The 21,969-nt window shown below is 36.5% G+C and overlaps 1 protein-coding gene across 5 annotated transcripts in view; it reads left to right on the top strand.

Annotated features, from left to right (window-relative positions):
• The window catches only part of PPP2R2A (protein phosphatase 2 regulatory subunit Balpha), a 61,191-nt gene that overhangs the window by 8,674 nt on the left and 30,548 nt on the right, over positions 1-21,969 (top strand). For 2 of the 5 annotated variants that reach the window (XM_079139038.1, XM_079139036.1), the window contains exon 1: positions 11,348-20,052. The exons of 2 other annotated variants lie outside the window; for them this stretch is intronic. In XM_079139038.1, the coding sequence (XP_078995164.1) occupies positions 20,037-20,052 (16 nt within the window). In that variant the 5' untranslated portion in view covers positions 11,348-20,036. Of the gene's footprint in view, positions 1-11,347; positions 20,053-21,969 lie in introns of those variants that run through there. One more of the 5 variants, XM_079139037.1, reaches the window with a different exon arrangement.

Genomic DNA, 21,969 nt, shown 5'->3' with positions numbered 1-21,969 from the left:
CTGGGATGTGCTATAAGTGGATTATAAGGACTTTACAGACCTTCTGAAGTTTTATGTAAAATTGTGTTGTATGTGATTATACATAATGTATTTTATTTGGTTAGTCTATAGCCACTGTCAAGGCAGTTATCATTTAGTCCAGTGGTTCTGTGTGTGTGGTCAGGCAACCCTTGAACGCATTCAAAAGTTCTTCAGAGTCAAACTATTTTCCTACTGACACTAAGATGAAAAGCCATGTGGGTAAACCCATAGACATCTTAGGGTGAATCAGGCAGTGGCTCCAAACAGTGCCAGTGGTCATGATCATCATTATTGTCATATACTAGCAGTTGGAAAATGTCTGTTTTACTTAAGAACGTCCTTAGTGAAGCAGTAAAAGCTATTAACTCTCAACTTGGGTATATGTCTGTTGTGTCAATGGAAAGTGTACCTAGAATGATGGAGCAGTATATAGTGGTTGTCCAGAGAAATGTCAGTGCAGCTGTTTGAGATTTGAAATGAACTAATAGCTCTTTTCATGGAAACCTTTTTTTTTTTTTCAAACTGTGGTTATTCTGACATGGAGATTTGGCATCCATTTTTTCAAATGAACAGATGACTTGTTGCCTTATTGAGCAGTATTTATTGTATTTATTGTCTATGATAAAATTTGAGCTTTTAGGCAACTGACACTTTTGGAAAACATGTATCTTCCATGGTGAGCTTGACAACTTCCCAATACTTACTTCCCACTAAATCAGTAATATTAATGAATGCAGTTTTTGGTACGGTGCGATGAAATGTCAACATTTGGAAAACCTGCATTACTCAAGTGAATCAGTGTTTCACATTTGACCAGTGCATGTGATGTTATAAAATCATGCATTGTAACAAATACAATAAAGGGCGTTGGATCTTAATGTTATAGACCATTGTGGCATGCTTTCAGGTTCCACAGACCTTTAAGAAGTCATTTGTCAAGCTGGGTACTGTATCAAAGGAATATCCATAACCACTTGAAAAATCTATTAAGCACTCCTCTCTTTCCAACTACATATCTGAGTGAAGCTGAATTTTCTTCATATAACTGACACAACACCTTGTCATATGTTGAATACAGAAGCAATTAAGAGAATCTTATGTTAGGCCAGATGTTAGAGATTTGCAATAATGTAAAACATTCTAGTTTTGTGGGGGGGCGGTGTGCTTGGGGAAACATAAGTCACTTAACATTTTTGTATTGTGCAGAGAATATTGCTATTTCACAGCGAATCAGTATTTTAAAATTTAAAATGTCCTTTGGTATGCTCAGGTTTTAAGACTGTAAGGGAGATCCTGCTATCTGCAAAATTTGGTGACCATCAGTTTGATCTGTTAATATATTTCATTTTACTAGTAACACTTTTTAAGGAGTCTCATGAGCCACAAGATAAGTGTAGGATAGTGTACTACCACTTTCATGTGTGGAATCTATAAAGCTTTTCTCCTATAAAGGTGGAGTCTGTGACAAGAGACTGTTTCAGCTGTCTCCCTTACTGTGTATGAGATACCAAATTAGATCTATCTAAGCTCGTTCATCTGATGATCTTGGTGAGGAAGGATACCGTCAAGATTTTAAAGTATCTATTTTTAAACTTACCTCTCTGTTACAGAGATTAAATGCTAATAACATATTTGTCAAAACACTAGCTTTAAAAGTTTTTAGGGCTTTTTCCCACAGTGTCTCTGCTGAGGTAACAGCATTAAGTAACACTGTTGGATTACTGAACTACTTCAGAGCCTGATTTAGTGCCATTTCTAGGTTGGCTTCTTGGTCATTGTAAATAAGTTGGTGACCCTGACATTGCGTGGTATTTGGAGCCCAACATGTAACCATTTGATGTGTTGTCTTGGAAGAAAGGCATAAAAGTAGGATGGTAACTGTTCCCCAATTCTGATAGCTAATAAAGGGAGTTTAGTTACTCTTCCTCTGTAAATTCTGCTAAAGTACAGCAAAATTCTTTTTTAAATAGTTGCTGAATTTCACATTTTAAGACTGTCCTTTGAACTATTGCCTAAAATTTTCACTTTTTTGTGACTATTTTCTACCCTTTTAAAAATTTCACCTAGAGCTTCACTCTTGGCATGTGTGCAGCCCTTGGCAAATCATTCCTCAAGTCTTCTATATGCCAAGATACAAATGGTTATATTCTTGTAGTTAGTTTCTATTGATTAAATTCCCTGCCAACATTCAGTTATCAACTGGGTTTTTCTCTTCCAAAGTCTAAAAGATCTCATAAACAATTTAGACTATGACCAACAACCTTGTGTAAGGAAATTTGCTGTTTACTTATTGTTTCTTTGTGTTTATGTACTTACTGAAATTCTTCTATTGGACTCTTAAGTTTGAAGAATCAACAGTACTTTGTATGGTTATGATGGGTTTTTCGGTACTAAGGAGGAATTATTTCTTAAGAAACGTTGTAGTACTGTTCCTAATATTGTATTAGAGGGATGAATCTTCTCTAAGAAATTGGACTTGACAGATTTAATGTCTTTCCATTTTTCTTTCTAAATTAAAAACTGTTTTCATTGGCCAAAATGTTAAAGCGATATATTGGATTTTGGACCATTGGACATTTTATACTTCATTCAGAGGACATCTAAACTCTTCTGTATTGAAAAAAGTTAGTACTGGGGATGTAGCTCTTTGGGAGAATACTTGTCTAGTATATACAAGGTTGTGGTTTTTATCTCCAACACCACATAAAAAGGAAAAAGATAAGACAAATACAGATACTAGAGTAGATAAAAGGGATTGGTGGAAAATTTTTCTGAAGATCTGAGATAAGGTTAAATCTGAGCCATAGTAACTTAGAACCTGCCATTTAAGTTCACAGCAGATCTGTTCTACCTGAAAGTAGAAACCTTTTTGGTGTTACCTTTGTTTTTTCTAGCTTACTACAGGTAAGAGTCTTACTGCCTAAAGTAGATGAGTTTATAAAGTGGTATTGAGGAATCTCATATTTCCTATATTAGAGTGGGAAGGCTCTGTTTCAAGAGAAACAGGCTATTGTAGGCCATAAATCATGTCAAATTAATTCTTTATCTAGTGAAGTGACGTAGCATGTAGAAGTACAGGAATTGATAGTAGTGAAGAGATTGCCTGCTCCTGCCCTTTGTTTTTTTCCCCCTTGACATATGAGGAATTTTTTTCCCCTTGTGGTAGAACCACTTCTTTCTTGCTTGCTTTATTTTAATTTTAATTTTTTATTTTCTTAATTATTTTTTATAGACTGCATTTTGATTCATTGTTCACAAATGGGGTACATCATTTCATTTCTGTGGTTGTACACGATGTAGATTCATACCATTCGTGTAATCATACATGTACATAGGATGATGATGTCTGTCTCATTCTACCATTTTTCATACCCCTCCCTCCTGCCTCTCATTTCCCTCTATGTGATCTAAAGTTCTCCATTCTTCTGTCACTTCCCCCCACCCCCATTATATGTCATCATCTACTTATCAGGGAAAACATTCAGCCTTTGGTTTTGGGGATTGGCTTATTTCACTTAGCATGATATTCTCCAATTCCATCCATTTATTTGCACATGCCATAATATTATTTTTCTTTATGGCTAAATAATATTCTATTGTGCATATATACCACAGTTTCTTTATCTGTTCATCTGTTGAAGGGCATCTAGGTTGGTTCCACAATCTAGCTATTGTGAATTGAGCTGCTATAAACTAGAACTACTTCTTTAAATGAAATTTTTTTGCTCCCTGGTATCTTCATTTTTTATTCTAAAAATATAAAATTTATCATGTTTATATATATATGCGTATATATATTTTTTTAATTTGTAGGTGGGCCCAATACATTTATTTTTCTGTGGTGCTGAGAATTATTACCCAGGGTCTCACAGGTGCTAGAATGCTCTACCATTGAGTCACAACCTGAGCCCCATTCTAACCATTTTTAAAGGTATAGCTCAGTGTTAACTTTGTTTACACTGTTGTGAAACAATCTCTAAAACTTTTTCATCTTGCAAAACTGAAACTTTACCCATAAGACAACTATCCGTTCCTCCTAGCTCATTCCTTTTTCCTTGTCTGTGAATTTTACTATCTTAGATACCTCATTAAAGTGGAACCTTGAAAATTATTAGTGACTTTTTCTTTAAACATGACCTCAAGGTTCATCCTTGTTGTAGCATATGTCATGATGTTTGGTTCCACCTTTAAACTTTCATGGGCTAATCTTGTTATATACAGTTATGCACGGCGTAACGTTTCTGTCATCAGTAGACCACTTATGTGAAGGTGATTCCATAAGATTATATTGCCTAGTGACATCATAACTGTCTTGGTTTGTGTAGGTATATAATACATTCTATGATGCCTGCACAGTAATGAAATCGCTTAATGACACATTTTTGAGAACATGTCCCCATCATCATACAGTGACTTTTATGTCTGGGGTTCTGAGCGAGGAATGGGTAGGTACTCCTTGATTGGGGGATAACAGGAAGAGTTCTAGGCAGAACATCAAAGTATCAGTGAGAATATTAGAGTGGGTATTGGTACTGCTGACACAAATCTGTTATCTCAGACTAACAGTTTGAAAACTATCACCAGTTTATCATAATAGGCTATTCCAAGATAGGATTAGACCAAATCCAAAATTTTGACCAAAGTTTCACTTCATTTATTTTGCAGCTTCTGGTTTAAAATAAGAAAATCCTGTGGGTTTTATAACTCACATTCCATGACTGTAAAATTTCTTATATTAGTAGGAACAACTAGTATATGTATATTTTACTAAGCAAAGTCATCAGGATAATAGGAAAATTTGATAATACATTGCATTTCTTTGAAATGAAATTGTAGATAAGGAGTGATTAAAGATGCATTTCTTATAGTAGTTTTTTGTTTTTGTCTTCACATTTTTTGTTGGTGCATAAAAGTCATACATAATGATGGAATTTGTTGTTACATATTCATACATGCACATAATATTTACTGTAGCCTTTTGAAGTAAGCTATGCTGTTGTTATATTATGTTGGACTCCAAAGCTCAGAGAACTTGAGCAACTGTTAAACCTAAGGTTATGAGTTAGTAAAATTGATCCCTCTACTTTTTATGCTTCTGTGTTTTAGTTTTTAGAAATACCATTTGATTTTGTAAAAGTTTGTTTTTCCTGAGGACTAGGTAGAGCTAAGGTGAAACTTCAGTTATTCAGCTAAGTGACTACAAAAAGTATATGTTGAATACTCAGTTCTGTGCAGAATATGAAGAAGATAGAAAACATTTTAGGTATAGTAAAAGGATGAATTTCTTGAAAATGAGCATTTTCCATAACACTTTTGCTCTTGGCATTAACCTATCTGTGGTACTATGAGATCCTGTTGAAAAATTTCACAGGTGATGACTGGGGTGTGAATAGCAATTTATTTTCCTTTTTACAAGTTATTGTCCTACTTGATATTGAGATGGGGCTGTAGTACAAATAGTTGTTTCTTGAGGTTAGAGGAAAGAATCACTATCTCAAGTCCAGATAGTGCTTTCAAATGGTTGAGTTGGAATTTAGAAATTTACTGGAAATTTCTCCAGGTGAATATTTATAGTAACCTACAAGTCTTAACTTTTCTTCTTGCTTCCCATCACCCCCCCCTTATCCCCCCCCCCCCCCCCCCCCCCCCCCCCGTGCTGGGGATTGAACTGGGACCTTGCACATACTAGGCAAGCACTGTACTCCTGGGCTATATCCCCAGCCCCAACCCTCCATTTTTAACCGTTTGGCAATTCTTTAAAAGTTAAACATAGATTTATTACCAGATGACCCAGCAGTTCAACACCTAGGTGTATATATTTAAAAAACTGGTGCATGATGTTTATACCAATCTTACTCATAATAAATAGCCCAGGAATGGAAACAATTCCAACGCTTCATCAACTGATGAATGAGTAAAGAAAAGATAGTATATCTATACAATGCAATAGTATTCAGACAACAAAAGAAGTAGTAATATGTGCTACCTCAGAGCTGAGCTTTGGAAACATTGTTCTAAGTGAGGAAGCCAATCATGTAAGGCCATATATTGTATTATTTCATTTATATGAAATGTTCAGAATAAGCAAATCTATTGAGATAAAAGGTAGATTTGTCTTTGCCAGGGGGACTAGGGGGAGGGGAAGGGATTAGGAATGCAGGAACAATTGGCCAGTAGATACAGGATTTTTTTCCAAGGGGTAATGGAAACCATGTTCTGGAATTAAATAGTGGTGAGAGTTGCACAATTCTGTGAATATACCAAAACCTGCTGAATTGAGCACTAATTTTGAAAAAACAGTAACAGTTAAAAAGTAATCTGGAGGATAGGTGAGGTAGGAATCTCTGGCCCCATTTTCATAAAAATGAATATCTAGAGCCAATTAAAAAACCTTTGCATTTACAAAAGGACAAAAAAAAAAAAAAAAACAAAACCCTTAAACTTTGCAGTACTTCTGTGTCATGCACAGACTACTTCTACATTGGATTTTCTTCACTTTATTAATCAAATCTGGTTTATACCTTTTTTTGACAAACCAGTTATACAGCAAATATATTTTGTTAACTTTTTTTTTAACTTAGTAGATACCCATAATGGTAAATCCATATACAGTACCAGAGGTTAATAAGGTATTTTCATCATCTTAAGACTTGAAGAAGGATGTATCCAGAAATCCATGAATTATTAGGCAAGGTCTCTAGGCCCTGATTTAGAAATGAGTTGTCTAAGAAGTTACCTTTTTTAAAATTTAACTTGGCTGTGATTTCTGTATGAAGAGTGAGTTGCTGAGAATGTTGTACACACTTGGATTGTGCATGTAGATACACAATAGATGGACTCTAAAGCTAAGTGAAATTTATAATAATGTGTAAGATATTCAAGTCTTTAAAAACAATAGTATGGCTGAGGCAGGAGGATTGCAAGTTCAAGGTCAACCTTGACAATTTTGTTGAGACTCTGTCTCAAAATAAAAAGGAATGTAGCTCAAGAGTACTTACCTAAACTCAGCATGGTGGCACACACCTGTAATCCCAGCAGCTTGGGAGGCTGAGGCAGGAGGATCACAAGTTCAAAGCCAGCCTCAGCAAAAGTGAAATGCTAAGCAACTCAGACTCTGCCTCCATGTAAAATACAAAATAGGACTGGATGTGGCTCAGTGGTTGAGTGCCTCTGAGTTCACTTCCTGGAACCAAAAAAAAAAAAGTACTTACCTAGTATGCATAAGGTCCCCAGGTTCACTCCCCAGTACTGCAAAAGAAAACTCATTGATGGCCTGGAGTCTGTGTCTTATCCCATGTTAAATTAAATCTCAAAGCCTTTTTCTTTTTCTAAATGAACCTAATTGTTCGAGAAAAGGGTTCAGGTCATTTTGTTGATTGATTAGTTAGGACTATATCAGACAGTAGAGTAGGCTAGATCCTAGTGTATCTTTTTACCTGTTCAGTAAATGCATAAGCCTTGTGTCCATGTGTCCACCATCTCTGATTCACAGCCTGATTTCTTGGGAATGCTTTAACATTGTTAACTGAAATGCATATTGCTTATGTTGATGAGAATACAGCTTCATTAAATTCTCACTATGCAGTAATTTGTTAATCTTAAGAATTTTTATTCTGTAAAGGAAAGGTAACTTTCTGATTAAAAGCGTAAGATGTTTAAGTGCTCAAGAAACTGAGCTAACCACCTGTCTCAGAGCAAATGCTTTACATGCATTATCTCATCTAATCATCTCAACTAGTCGCTAAAGTAATTTATCCAAGGTCATACTGTTGTTGAGTGAAAGAGCCAAGGAACCTTGGTTCTTCTGACTTAAAGTCTATATACACTGTATATAAATGAAAAGTAAAAAATCACATATAATCTCATAATTTTTAGATAGAATCTGTTAACATTTAGAGCTAGATATTTCTAGTATGTTCTTTTTCTGCTGTTACTATATATTTCCCAAACATGTATAGTTTATATTTTCCACTTAATTTATTTGAGAAGATAAATGGCTGTATTATATTCACCTGGATGTCTATCTGGTGTATGTAATTTAGGTTAAGATTTTTGATATAAATATTAATGAATATCCTGTGAGACTCTTATTAAGAATATATTTAAAGGCATAAGATCTGGGTCAAAAGGTGTCATCTTTTTTCATGGCTTATGATATATATTGCCAAATTGCCTTAGAAAGTTGGGGTTGATTTTTCACTCCTCCAGCAGCAAAAGGGTGGCGTCCATTTCTTGATCTTGACAATACCTGGCACAGTATTAACCAGTCAGAAAAATATTTTCTAGTTATTTGAGAATGTTTAAGTGTATAACTGTTCCTGTCCTCTTTTTCTTTGGTGGTGCTTGCCTTTTCCTTATTCATTTGTAGTGTTATAGTTCTTTTTCCTCCCTTGAATCCTGCATTCTAACTGAGGGAAGTTGTATGGAGGCTCCAAGAAGAACCATTTGGGTCCAGGAGACCAGTGTACAAGGCAAAGCTTTGTAAGTGAAGTGATGGTGGACAGGCAGTCTAAGGAAACAAACAGCTAAGCATTGCTTTGTGTCAGTTTTCCTACCTGTAAGCAGGGATAGTGCTTGCCTTGATAGTCAAGGGTTAAATGGACATGAGTACTTCATTTGGGCACATACTGAGCCCTTGTAAAATTGAGTGGGTGCAGTTATTTAATGCATGATTAAGAAATTAACAGACTGACAACAGAATAAAAATCCCTTTCAGTCCGCAAATCCAGATTATCTAATTGTTTACAGGGTTTTGGGCACATCGATTAGCATTTTCAGTAAATATGTATTGAATTAATGAAGAGCACTTGGCTTGGTTAGGTTAGGAGGAAGTGTGGTCTTTTCTTGTTTTTTTTTTTTTTTTTTTTTTTTTTTTTTTTTTTTGTTTTTTTTTTTTTTTTGATACTGGGGATTGAACCCAGGGGTGCTTAACCACTGAGTCACACACCAGTCATTTTTATTTTGAGACAGGTTCTCTTAAGTTTCTGGAGCTGACCTTGAATTTGTGTGATCCTCAGCCTTAGCCTTCCAGGTTGCTGGGATTACAGGCATGGGTTGGTGCCCAGCTTCTGTTTCTTTTAAGTTCCTTCAGGGTTTTGTTTTTTTCCCCGTGATTGTATACTTTGAACCTTTTCACAGGAGTGGTAAAATTGGGTGAGGTTGTGCTGCATGCACCTTTAACACACTGGGGTGCAAAGAATCCTTCACTGTATCAGTTTGCTCATAGCAGGTAGAGGTGGAATGGGGAGGGGGAGCATCTGAAGGTATACTATCAGGGAAACCTGGTAGAATTGACCCTTCTTAACTGCTGTGGGTTTTTTTTTTTTTTTTTTTTTTAATCTCTCTTTTAGTAGAATGTATTTTGACATTATACATACATGAAATATAAGTCCCCATTCTTGTGATTGAATTGCTGTGGTTCTGAAACCCTGTTAACTCCTTTTACTATCTAAGGCAGCATTGTAAATATGTGTAAATTCTTTACATTAGAAATATTTTCCTTTACCCTCTTTTCTCTCCTCAGCTGTGTGTGTGATGATCCTAATCTTAGACTAGAACTTTGAGTAGGCCAACAAATGTATTTAGAGCACTTAGAAAATTCTACAGGAATCTGAGGAGAATAGAAAGCAAATTTTATCATACCCATGAACATTTGACTGCTGAGAATCTTGTTAAAATCAGTTTATGCTTGTGCATTTAGGTCTGAGATGAAACCTATGATTTTGCATTTCTAACCAGCTCCCAATGAATGTTGCTGTTGTTGGTGGCAGGTAGTCAGCACTTTGAGCTACCAAGTTGCTTAGCCTTTTTAGGGAGAAGGTAGACCAGGTAAGGTCATATCTTAATTCTTTTACTCAGCATTTCTGATGACTGTGTAGATCTGTTGTGCTATTCTCATATCAGCTAATGTTGTTCAAAAACTGAATAAACACTGTGTACAGTCAATCAATGCAGTTTGTAAAAATAAAAATAAAATAAAAAACTGAATAAACACCTCCTTGGGAATTTTATACTAGTTTTTGAGTGTTTTACATCGCACTACTACACATTACCCATTTCTAGTAGTTATGTAAAATTTGTGTTTGTCTTTCAGGTTTAGTGTAGGCCAAAAGCTTACTAAGTAAAGGTTTGCTTTTGCTCGTAATGTACTTGTTTCCCAGCATTGTGAAAAGAATGAATTTAAGAAATGAAACCTTAATCTTTTATCTCTGTGGTGTTCGTTTGTTTTGTTAGCCTTGAGATACCTTTCAGTCTCATGTCAGGATTTCTCAGTCTTCTAAGCTTTGTTTTTGGTTGATTCTTTACTAGGGTAGCTCATGTTCATAGTTTTTCAAAGTCAGTTTCAAAATGCTTAAAAGGAAAATTAAAAGTTTTCTGTTGCTGTTTTTCTTAACTTGAATTTACTTCCCAAAGTTTTTCAATATTTTTTTGGGTTTTTTTTTTCCCATATTTTAAAACTGTGTGCTCATATGGCTGTTTTTTACATAAAAGTTCTTATATTCACATATGTAGTGTTAGCTAAAAATTGAGCTCTATCCTGCCCCTCCTCCATTTTCTCAATACTATTACACCAGTGTTCAGAGTGATAGCAGACTGTATAATACTCTCATGAAAGACATTGACAACTTAATCCCTGCAACCTGTGAATGTTGAGTAAATTAAGGATTTTAAAATAGAGGGATTATCCTGGATTACCTGACCATGCTATAAATGTAATCACAAGGGTCTCTGAAAGAGAGGCAAGAAAATTAAAGGAAGGTGGAGATGTCACACAGGCATCATTAGGTTGGAGTGTGGTGTGAGGAAAGGGTCACTAGGCAGAGGAGTGCAGATGGCCTCCATGAGCTAAAAAAAAAAAAAAAAATGCAAGAAAATGAATTTACTCCTTGAGCTTTTAAAAGGAACCAGCCCAGCCCACACTGTGGCTTTAGCCTAGTGGAACTTGAATTTAATTTCTGACCTCCAGAACTGTAAGAGAATCAATTTGATACTTTTAAACCACCAGATTTGTTCTCATTTATTACAGCAGCCATAGGAACTAATGCAAGAGTAGATGTTATTAATGTCCAGAGAAATATTATATACTGTTGCTATTTAATACATCATAATTCTCTTTTCTAATATGACATTTTCTCTATATAATTAGTAATCACCTTGTTTATTCTTTCTTTTTTTAAATCTACCATCATCAATTTCTTTCTGTACCTTTTAGTGTAATTTTCCACATGGTCAAAGAATCAGTTTGTGTTCTTCCTGGCATTCTCCAGGAATTTTTCTGGAGTGATAGGCTCATTTTTTTGTGACTGTGTCACAGCACTCTTCTATCTACTTTTTTTTTGAGACGGGGGGCAGGGATTGAACTCAGGGGCACTCAACTGCTGAGCTACATCCCAAATCCTTTTTTGTATTTTGTTTAGAAACAGGGTCTCACTGAGTCACTGAGCACCTTGCTAAATCACTGAGACTGGCTTTGAATTCCCCATCCTCCTGCCTCAGCCTCCTGAGCTGCTGGGATTACAGGTGTGCTGCCACTGCACTGGCTCTTCCTTCTGTCTACTTTTGTAATTGATTGGAATACTCTGTACTAAATTTTTTTAAATAGCAGTTTATGCTGATACCCCAATTTAGATGAAATACCACAGGGGCCTTCCTTAACTTCCCCATTCTCTATTTGTATCTTACTTTTCCCATAGTGAAAATCCTAATTCCCAGCCCTGTAACTGTCTTTAGTTAGGATTTAAAAATATAAAAAGAACCTAGATACAAAAATAAAATAAAAGAACCTGGATCTTTGACATTAAGTCAGTGAACTAACCAACCCTGTATTTCTGTGTCCTACTGGAACTTCTTAATGTGAGATAACAATTTTTTTATTCTGGTAAACTATACATAAGATTTGCCGTTTTTAAATGTACAGTTCAGTGGCATTGAGTACATACACATTGTTGTACAGCCATCCACACTTCTATCATCTTCCTAAACAGTAACCTCACCTCCACCCCAATTCCTCTCTTCCCCAGCCCCTCACAACCCAGTTCTGCTTACTGTGCATCTGGCTACTCTGGGTACCTCAGTAAGTGGAATCATGCATTATTTGTTCTTTTGCGACTGGCTTATTTCATTTAGTAGTAATGTTGTTAAGGTTCATCCATGTTGTAGCATGAATCAAAATTTCCTTTTTATGACTGAATACAATTAATCATTCATATATACCACATTTTGCTTATTCATCTCTTGGTAGATATTTTCATTGCTTCTACCTTTTGGCTCTTAGTACTGCTGTGAACATTGTTCAGATATGTGTTCAAGTTCAAGCTTTGGATTCTTTTTTTTTTTTTCCATTTTTTTGGGATGGTGTGGGGGTTTTGGGGGATTGAACCAGGGGCACTCAAACACTGAGCCACATCCCCAGCCCTATTTTATATTTTATTTAGAGACCAGGTATCTCTTGAGTTGCTTCGCATCTCGCTAAATTACTGAGGCTGACTTTGAATTTGTGATCCTCGTGCCTCAGCCTCCTGAGACACTGAGATTATAGGAGTATGCCACCATGCCCTGCTTGAATGCTTTTAGTGTGTACCTGGAAGTGCAGTTAGAGGATCATATAGTAGTTCTATGTTTAACTTTTTTAGAAACCTTAACGTTTTCCAAAGCACCTGCACCGTTTGAAATTTCCACTAGCAATACACAAGGGTTACAGTTTCTTCACATCCTCTCTAACACTGATTTTTTAAAAAAATAATAGCTATCCTAATGTGTATGAAATATCATCATCACATCATTATCTCATTGTGGTTTTGATTTTGCATTTCCCTAATTGTTTACATTGAGCATCTTTTGTCTTCATTCATGAAAACTTGAAAACTGTCAAAAATCACTTCACTGTATATGTGAGTTTATTTTTGTACTCTGTTCCATGGTAGAATACATTAGTGAATTTTTCTAATTGAGGTGGTTACCCTGAGGATTTTTGTAGGAATTTGATGGTCTTCTAATCCATGAACATAGATGTCTTTTCTTTTAATGTGTCTTCAATTTCTGTTAGCAGTGTTTTTTATTTTTCAGTATAGAAGTCCTTGGATAAGTTTATTCCTAAGTACTTTATTCATTGCAAAGCTCTTGTAAGTGGAATTGTTCTCTTAATTCTCTTTTCAGGTTGTTCATTATTGATATGTAGAAATGCAACTGATTTGGTGTATTAATTTGTGTTTTTCAATTCTGTGAACATAACAAATTATTTTATTGTTCAAACAAATTGCTAAAATGCTTGAAGATTCCCTTTGACATATCACCTGGAAATCTGGTGAGATCATGGTTGATCCTTGGCACTCTGCTCTAGTGTATCTATACAGTATAGCTGTTTGGGTAGGTTAGGTCCTGTGTAGCCATGTGTGGTAGTCATCTTTTAGCTTAATGTATTTGTATTAATACCCTTCTTAATTCTGTGTCCTAAGTATTCACCAGTAGAGGACAAATTAAATTCTGGTTATCCAGTCAGCCATACATTTTTGCCAGAGTTTCAAAGAAAACATTTGTCATTCTTTTTGATTCTACCCTTCTTATCCCCTTGATCAGTATTCTCATGGTTGGTGTCCACTGCTAGCTATGTAGTTGGGTAGATTTTTATATCAGTGGATGATTTGTCAATCCTGCTGCACAGCTGTAGGTACATTGTTAAAATGTTGCTGTGCTCATTATTTTGTATTTAGTCATTTTTCAAACGTAAGTTTAAACAAATGTTTTGAACAGTTTTAGTGACATTGATGTTTTTTTCAGAAATCAGCAATGGTTACTATAAGAAACTATCCTGGAAATTGATGGTGTGGTTTAAAAACATCTTTGCTTTATTCAACAGTGGAATTGAACTGTATGGCTAGGAAAACTACCGTGCATTTCCTATCACATTTATTCAAACATAGTCTTTTAAAGAATGTGTAAAGTGCCTTACTTAAACAAATAACTGTGTTGACTTCTGGTGGAGGATGGTGATCCAAGCCCATGTGTTAAAACAAACAGACAAACACATGCTGAAATGACCAACAAGCATAATGGGGAGAGTTCAGTATCCTTGGAAACCCTGGAAGAATGCCATAACTAAGCTGAAAAGAATTTGGCAGGAAATAGTACAAACGAGAATTGTTGAAGGGAGACATTTCTGACTGCCTTAGTGTTCATTTATGTGGTTGAGAAGCCCTCTTGGGGAGTAAGAAAAAGGATCTATATTGAGTAGTGAGAGTTAGAATTAAAGGGTGCTCCATAGGTCAGTTGGTTGAGGTAAGGTTTTGCATTTTGAAGCAGGGATTAAAAAGTGCACAGCTTAGAATGACTCTTACCAAGGGGGAAATGACCAGCAGAAAGTAACTGTCTACCCAAGCTGGCAGAAAAGAGATACTTAGCTGTGAAGCATAGATTTGAAATTTCTCTGAAGCTGCCTTCTTTGATTTACAGTACTGTTTACTTCCTGGCCACATACTAATTACTGGATCTAAAACCCCACCAGGAAGTATGATAAGCAGCCTCTAAGTTGGCCTCAGTGAGTACTGCATTCTGATTTTCATGTCCTTTTGTGATTCCCTCTGCTTGGATAGGCAAGTATGGCAAAAGTGATGGGATGTCTCAGATGAGATGAGGTTACAGAGAGCCTTCAGCTTGTTTTGGACTGCCTTCTTTGACTTGCTCTGAGGGAATCAGCTATAATTTTTGTGAGCTTCCCTGTGGAGTTCATATGGCAAAGAACTGATGTCCCTGGCCAGCAGCCAATGAAGACCTGATGTCTGCCAACAGCCACATGCGTAAGTTTGAAAATGGATCCTTCTCCAGTCAAGCTTTGACATGACAGCAGTTCTACCTGACACACAGACTGCAGCCTTTTGAGAAACTAAACTGGAGATCCCATCTTAGTCACATCCTGAGTCCTGATCCACAGAACCTATGAGATAATAAATGTTTGTTTTGTTAGGCTGCTACCTTTGGGGTAGCTTTTTAAGCTGCAAGATACTTGAATTATATGGTATGTAATAATGTAAATATTTTCCCTCCTAGGTCTAAAAGATTTGTACTGGTTCTAACGTTTTCTGATTGAACCCAGTATGATTCCCAATATTACATAAACATGGGCCTTTCACTTTGAGTATACATACACAAAATGATAGACACAGATTCAGAAGTGTAAAATAAATGACTAGTATGAGCAAGTGAATTCCTGTGAAACAGACTTACTCCTAAAAACAAGAAAAATTGTTGAAATTTAAGGAACAATCAGTATTTTCCAGGAGCCTAATGGGCATCTGGTAGAATTGGTAGATCAGGAAAGATGTGAGTGAAATGAGTGATTCTTAACTGTTTGACTCTGAGCAGCAGAATGGTACAGATATTCCCAAAATATAAAAGGAAGAAAACGGAAAAGTGTTAACAAAAATATAAGAAAGAAACACAGAATATGTCCAGCTTATAACAAAGTTTAGTATGAGAGGTCAGAACAAACAGATAAAAGATAAAGTCAGAAAAACAGTAAAAAATTTTCCTAAGTCAAAGACAACAGATCAAAAGGCTCATGGAATGTTGCTGACATTTATTGAAAACTTATTTTTACCAACTATTTGGCATGTTGAAACTCATTTAATATTCCACACAACCCCTATGTGATAGGTCCTGTTACTATTATTCTCTTAATAGATAAGTAAAGACTGGACAAAATAGATGACATACATTAATGGATTTTTTTTTTTTAATTTTAGCCTATAGAAATAATGCATGTATCCATTGAGAAAGCAAGTAACCTGCAAAGGAAAGTATATTAGGTTAGGATTATATGTCCTCTGTAATTAAGTGCTAGGACTATTCTGTCCATTGTGGTGCCATGAAGCATGTGTGGCTCTTACCTTTACTTTAATTAAAATTAAAGTAAGTGCATTACCTGCCTCAGAGTCAACAGTTAAGAATCACACGTTTCACTCAAATGAAATTGTCTCTGCCTACCTTCCAGAAATATTCTCTGTACCTCATTAGCAGTTCCTGTGCAGTCATCTCCTTTTCTGCATGGTTCTTCTTCAGCTGCTAAATGTAGGCAAGCTCAAGTCTTAATCCTCAGACCAAATTTTTGGTTTTCTTTGTCCATCCTCACTCATTAGTAAATCACCTTTAAATGTCAAATGTCTTCAATAAACTGATGATATCCTGATTATATCTTCTTTTCCCCAAATGGCTTTCAGAGTTATCTAGCTTCTACTGTATGACATTTCTACTTGCATCTCCAGTCAAAAATCTACAGCAAAGATGTGAAAATGGAATATTTAGCACCTCTTTGCCCCAAACATACTCTTTCCTGGGTCTCTTTTAGTAAATGGCACTGCCTTTATTCTCCTTGGGCTTGGTTTTACAATCTTGGAACTATCCTTTGACTTTCTACCCTTGAGTTCTGGCAGTGCCATCTTCAGAATGTGTTCTGAAGTCGTTTGTCTGTGACTGTCATCCAGTCCTGACCATTCTCATTTCTTACTTAGGCAACAGTAGTAACTTTAGAAAATGGTTCCAGTTTTGCCCATAGTCCCTTTTTTATTATTATTATTTTTGGTACTGGGGATTGAACGCAGAAGCACTTAACCACTGAGCCACATCTCCAGCCCTTTTAAAAATATTTTATTTAGAGACAGTCTAACTAAGTTGCTTAGGGCCTCACTAAGTTGCCAAGGCTGGCTCTGAACTTGTAGTCTTCCTGCTTCAGCCGCCTTCCGCCCCAGGGCCTCTTGGTTACAGGCATGTGCCACTGTACAGGCCTGACCTGATAGTCACTTTAAAACGTAAATTAGAAACTCTCTAGTGACTTCTTTTCACACTTAGAACAACCCACAGTCCTTTCTCCATGGCCTGCAATACTCTGTACAGTCTGGCCTTGACCAGGTGTTTCATTTTCACTGTCATTTCTCTTACTGCATGTTAGTCTTCTTGACTTTCTTGCTTTTATCAAGTTTGCCAACTTTACTTCTCCTTAGTCTCTCTGTGTTCCTTTAACGCGTTTAGTTGGCTTATCCTCTCTCTTGCCCTTATTTAACTTTGGCTTCTGCCTACATAACCTTCTCAGAGAGCCTGTCTCTTCTCTTTGTGTCTATATTTTTAGAGCACTACTTGATATAATTTGCATTTATTATTCATTTGTTTATAGTTTCTTCCCATCACAAGAACATAAAGTCGATGAAGACAGATTTTGTCTGTTTTATGTCACAGGCACACATACCCACCATTCTGGGAATTGAACCCAGGAGCACTCTACCTCTGAGCTACATCCCAGCCCTTTTTATTTTTTCTTTTTGAGACATGGCCTCACTCAGTTGTCCTGGTAGGTCTTGAATTTGTAATCCTCCTGCCTTAACCTCCCACGCAGCTGAGATTATAAGCTTGTGCCACCATGCCAGGCTCTCCTATTTACTCTTGTATCCCAGCCCCCAGGAATAATGTATAGTACATAATGCTTAGTATATTATTTGTCTAAGAAAGCAAAAGTGGACTAGGGATGTGGCTCAGTATTAGAGCATCTGCCTAGCATGTATGAATCCCTGGGTTCTAGCCCTGGCACCATTTAAAAAAAAAAAAAAAGGCGAAATAACAAATTAAAAAAATTTTGGAAGAAGTAATGTCTTTGTGGGGAGGGGCTTGGGGCTGTTTTGTGCTGGGAATTGAACCCAGAACCTTATGTGTTCTACTGAGTTGCACCTCCAATCCCAAGATCAGGTTTTGTTTCATTTTGTAGTGCTAGAGGTCAAACCTAGACCTTAAGATTGCTAGGTAAGCACTCTACTCGCTCTTCCACTGGGCTGTATCAGCCCAAGATCAGTTTTGAGAATCAGAAGAATGAACAGCCTAAGTGAGACAACCCTTAGTGTTTAATCTTCTTTTTCATTAAGATTTGTGAAAGAGAAATTGCATCTCAGAAAGTAGAATCCTGTGAAAATACTTTTCAGATCACTTGAAAAACATGATTAGAATTGTTTGTGAAGTATATTGAAGACAGTGAATTGCAGTTTAGGTACAAACCAAATCAGGGACTCTTCTGAGCTAACTCATCAGAACTGAGAGGAAAATGATTTTTTAAAAAAGAAGAGCAAAATATAATTTATTGAACTAAAATTATTTTCCTTTAAAAGTAAATAAGGGGGCTGGAGCTGTAGTTCAGTGGCAGAGCACTTGCCTAGCACGTGTGAGGCGCTGAGTTCAATCCTCAGCACCACATAAAAATGAATAAATAAAATCAAGGCATACTGTCCATCTACAACTACAAAAAATATTTAAAAAATAAAAGGGCTGGGGTTGTGGCGCAGTGGTAGAGCAGTTACCTAGCATGTGTGAGGCACTGAGTTTGATTCTCAGCACCTCATATAAATAAATGAATAAAATAAGTGTGCCTCAACAACTTAAAAAATTTTTTTAAAAATAAATAAGGCATTTCTTTTTGTTAAGTTTTTTGATGAAATCATTGACATACTCTTGGATTAGCCATGTATCTTTTTTCTTTAACTTGAAGTTGTATCTTCATTTAGATGCTGTTAAATAATACTTGTAAATATATACCTATCAGTAATGTACCTTCAGCCAGCATGAGTACCTGGATGTTATTGTTGGTTTTCACATTTAGATTCCTCTACTGTATCAATTATCAAGCCTTGTTTTGTATGCATATTTTTTAAATTGTTCAATTCTGCACCCTTGTCTCGGTATATTTTTATTTAATTGATTGATTGATTGATGAGTCTTAAGTTGCTGAGACTGGCCTTGAATTTGGGATCCTTCTGCCTCAACCTTCCAAGTAACTGGGAATACAGTGTGCACCACTGCTCCTTGCTTGGATACTTCTGGTTTTGGGGGGTTTTTGTTGTTTGTTTGTTTGTGGTACTGGGGGTTAAACCCAGGGTTGCTTTTAACCACTGAGCCACATTCCTGCCTCTTTTTTATGTTTTATTTAGAGACTGTCTCCCTGGGTTGCTTAGGGCCTTGGCCTCCTGAGCCACTGGGATTATAGATGTGTGCCACTGTGCCTGGCTTGCTTTAGTTTCTTCATCTGTTAAGTGGGTATGTTAATATACCCAGCTTTATCTAGGTTTGTTGTCTGTGAGGATCAAATACCAGCATGGGGAGTACATTTAATGTTGCCTACTACTGATAATATTACTGCATTTTATTGACTGAGATCATTATTGTTGCTTACCAGAGCTCTGGAGTGACTCCATATTGCTCTCCAGTTGTTTCCTCTGCTTCCTCTCAATTCCCAATTCTCTTCATTTGAGTTTGAGTAATCCAAGGCACACATCTCATTGGATTATTCTTAATTAAAACTCCCAGTAAGCTGCCTTTTGCCATTGGAATAAGGTCTTCTATAACACACCTAAAAACCTCTAGCCCCGTCCTCCAAATATTCTGCTGCTTATCCAGTTTGTGGGGAAGCTGGGAAAATCCTATCATAAAACAAATTTGTATTGTGTGTGACTGACTACCAAGGTAGATGAACAGTGAAGTTATGTTCTGAGTCTTATGGCATGACCACATTAATCATAGTTTAAATATTTTAGGCAGGTACTAATAACTGGATACCATTTCTTGTTATAAAGTTTCCTCAATAAGAAATAGATGCAGGACCTTTGTGTAGTACTACTTTGCACTTCATGAGAAACGATTTGCATTATATTTGATAGGGCACTAAACTTTATTTGCTTTGTGGAATTATTTATGAGCCAGTTAAAAGTTGGTGAACATCTAATGATGATGATGATAACTAACTTCAGTTTTAGAATGGTCAATTTATAGCTCTTCCTTCTAACTTATATAGCAGTTATACACCCAGGCTTATTGTCTGTTAGACTCAATGTATTAGCAACTTTTTATCTCTCTGTTCTTTGTTGCAGGAGGGTATGGTTCCATTCCATTTTATCCAAACATGATATCAGATTATCCAGGAACAAGTTATAAAGAAGGGAGACTGGTTCCAGAACACATCTCTGGAAATTACCCTATGGACCCTGACTCTCATGACAACATTACAACGTAGGTTCTGTCTAAGCAATGATAGCCAGTGGTCTTTGTTGAGCTGATCACATGACATGTTCTTGTTTACTGAGTCAGGTTGAGGAAAGGCTATTATAAAGGCCAGTAGCACTTCTCTTATTCCTTAAATACTTATACCTCTATGACATGGTACTTGAAAATCATAGTGAAGCTGAGGTGATGTTTTAGCTAAGAGACACACAGGATGTTTTCCTCTCTGAGGCCTCTGAGAGTCTACCTGCAAAGAGGCAACAAAGCAAGGCAACTAATACTTGTCACTTGCTTGGGCTTTAGCCTTGGAGTCCCATGAGCTAAAATTGGACCATTTGGAGAACTTTATCTGGGCTAGATTGACCCCATGTCTAGAAACAAAGCTTTGTTTTTGCTTTCAGTAGCAAAGTCCAAATGCCACAAATGTCCACTTAACCACTGTGCTTTAACCATGTACATCATACACGTATATTCTTCACATTTATTCCTGTATTTAGCCCTCAAAGCAACTCTGAGAAGGGTTTTTAAAAATGAGGAAACAGTCTTTATGAAGCTGAATTATTCCTTAATAATAATTAAGCAGTGAAGTGGGGTCCATGATCGTCTGACTTCAGGACATTTCCTGTGTGAGTTCCTTACAGATGTGGCCCTGAGAATGTGGTACAGGTGTGCTCAGGTGAAGGTAATGGGTTGTCTGAGTGGGACCTGGGTAAACACAAGCAGCTTCCTTCAATCTTACCTTTATACTGTACCATACAAACACTGCATTCTGTGTACTCTGTAACATGAAGGAGGTGGGAACACACTGACCTGCTGCTGCACTCAGAGTAAGAGGAGGGAACTTTTGTTCTCAGGCTTCCTTGCAGCCTCTCAGGTACAGGAAGAATGTCCTAATCAGTGCCAACTGGGAAAAGTGTGAAGAGGAAGTCACAGGAGTCTGTTGAAGGGAGAGGAAGAAATGTTTGGGGCCTGCTTCCCAGGAGCAGGTGATAAGCTGTACTCACTTCTGAGGCGGGAGAAATTCCTAAAGGGATGGCACAAACGGGACTTGCTCTTCAGGGTGATATAATAAAATATCCTTAAATCTTGTACGTGCCACATAGCAGTGGGAGGAGTATCCTGACCTTGGAGGGAAAAAAATAACAAGAACTTCGAGCTCCCTCTAGAGGTCTGCAGGGAAATAACTGTACTCTTTCCCTCTAGCAAGAAACTAACATTTATTAATGCATCCTCCCTTAAAACTGTTGTCTCACATGGGGGAGGAATGAGCCAATGGGAAGAAATTTGAGTTAATCATTCTAATTAGTTGTGAGACCAGTGAAAAGATCATGAAAATGAATCATGTGCCAAAACAAAACAGCATGTTTCTTAATGAGAGCTCTCATGTTGAAACAAATCAGATCAAAATGAGAATGTGTGAGAATCTGATTTGTATACCAGGATGTTGGGAGGGTATATCCTTATGCTGAACAGAAACAGAGGTGATCTGTGTATCTGCCATGTTCTCATCCCTACCTTCCCAACATCTGAAAAGAAAAGAACAAGTCCTAGATTAATAGGAATTGCAAGTTGCAGTCTTAGGTAAAAACATGTAGGTAAGCTAACACATGCAGTTTCTTAATTTTTAAAACCTCAGTTGACTACATGAAAAAATCAATTGCAGGACAGAAATCTTTGATAGTCAGATGTTCCAAGGAATTTGTATGGTTTTTAACTTTTACTATAGTTATTACCTCTGTTCTTAGTATATTTATACTAATCTTCACAACTCACTGACAGAGTCCAATTCTTAAAAATTAGTATGAAGATATAGAATGAAGGAATAAATAATGTTAACATTTGTGGTAATGTTATGAATGTGTTGCAGTAAACTATTTTTTAAAGTTCTCAAAATATTAAAAATTAAAAAACCAAAGGGTAAGACAT

The sequence above is a fragment of the Sciurus vulgaris genome (assembly GCF_902686455.1).
Source record: "Sciurus vulgaris genome assembly, chromosome: 5".
Classification (NCBI taxonomy): domain Eukaryota; kingdom Metazoa; phylum Chordata; class Mammalia; order Rodentia; family Sciuridae; genus Sciurus; species Sciurus vulgaris.
The sequence above is the reverse complement of the archived record's forward strand: the minus strand, read 5'-3'. Positions and strand labels throughout refer to the sequence as shown.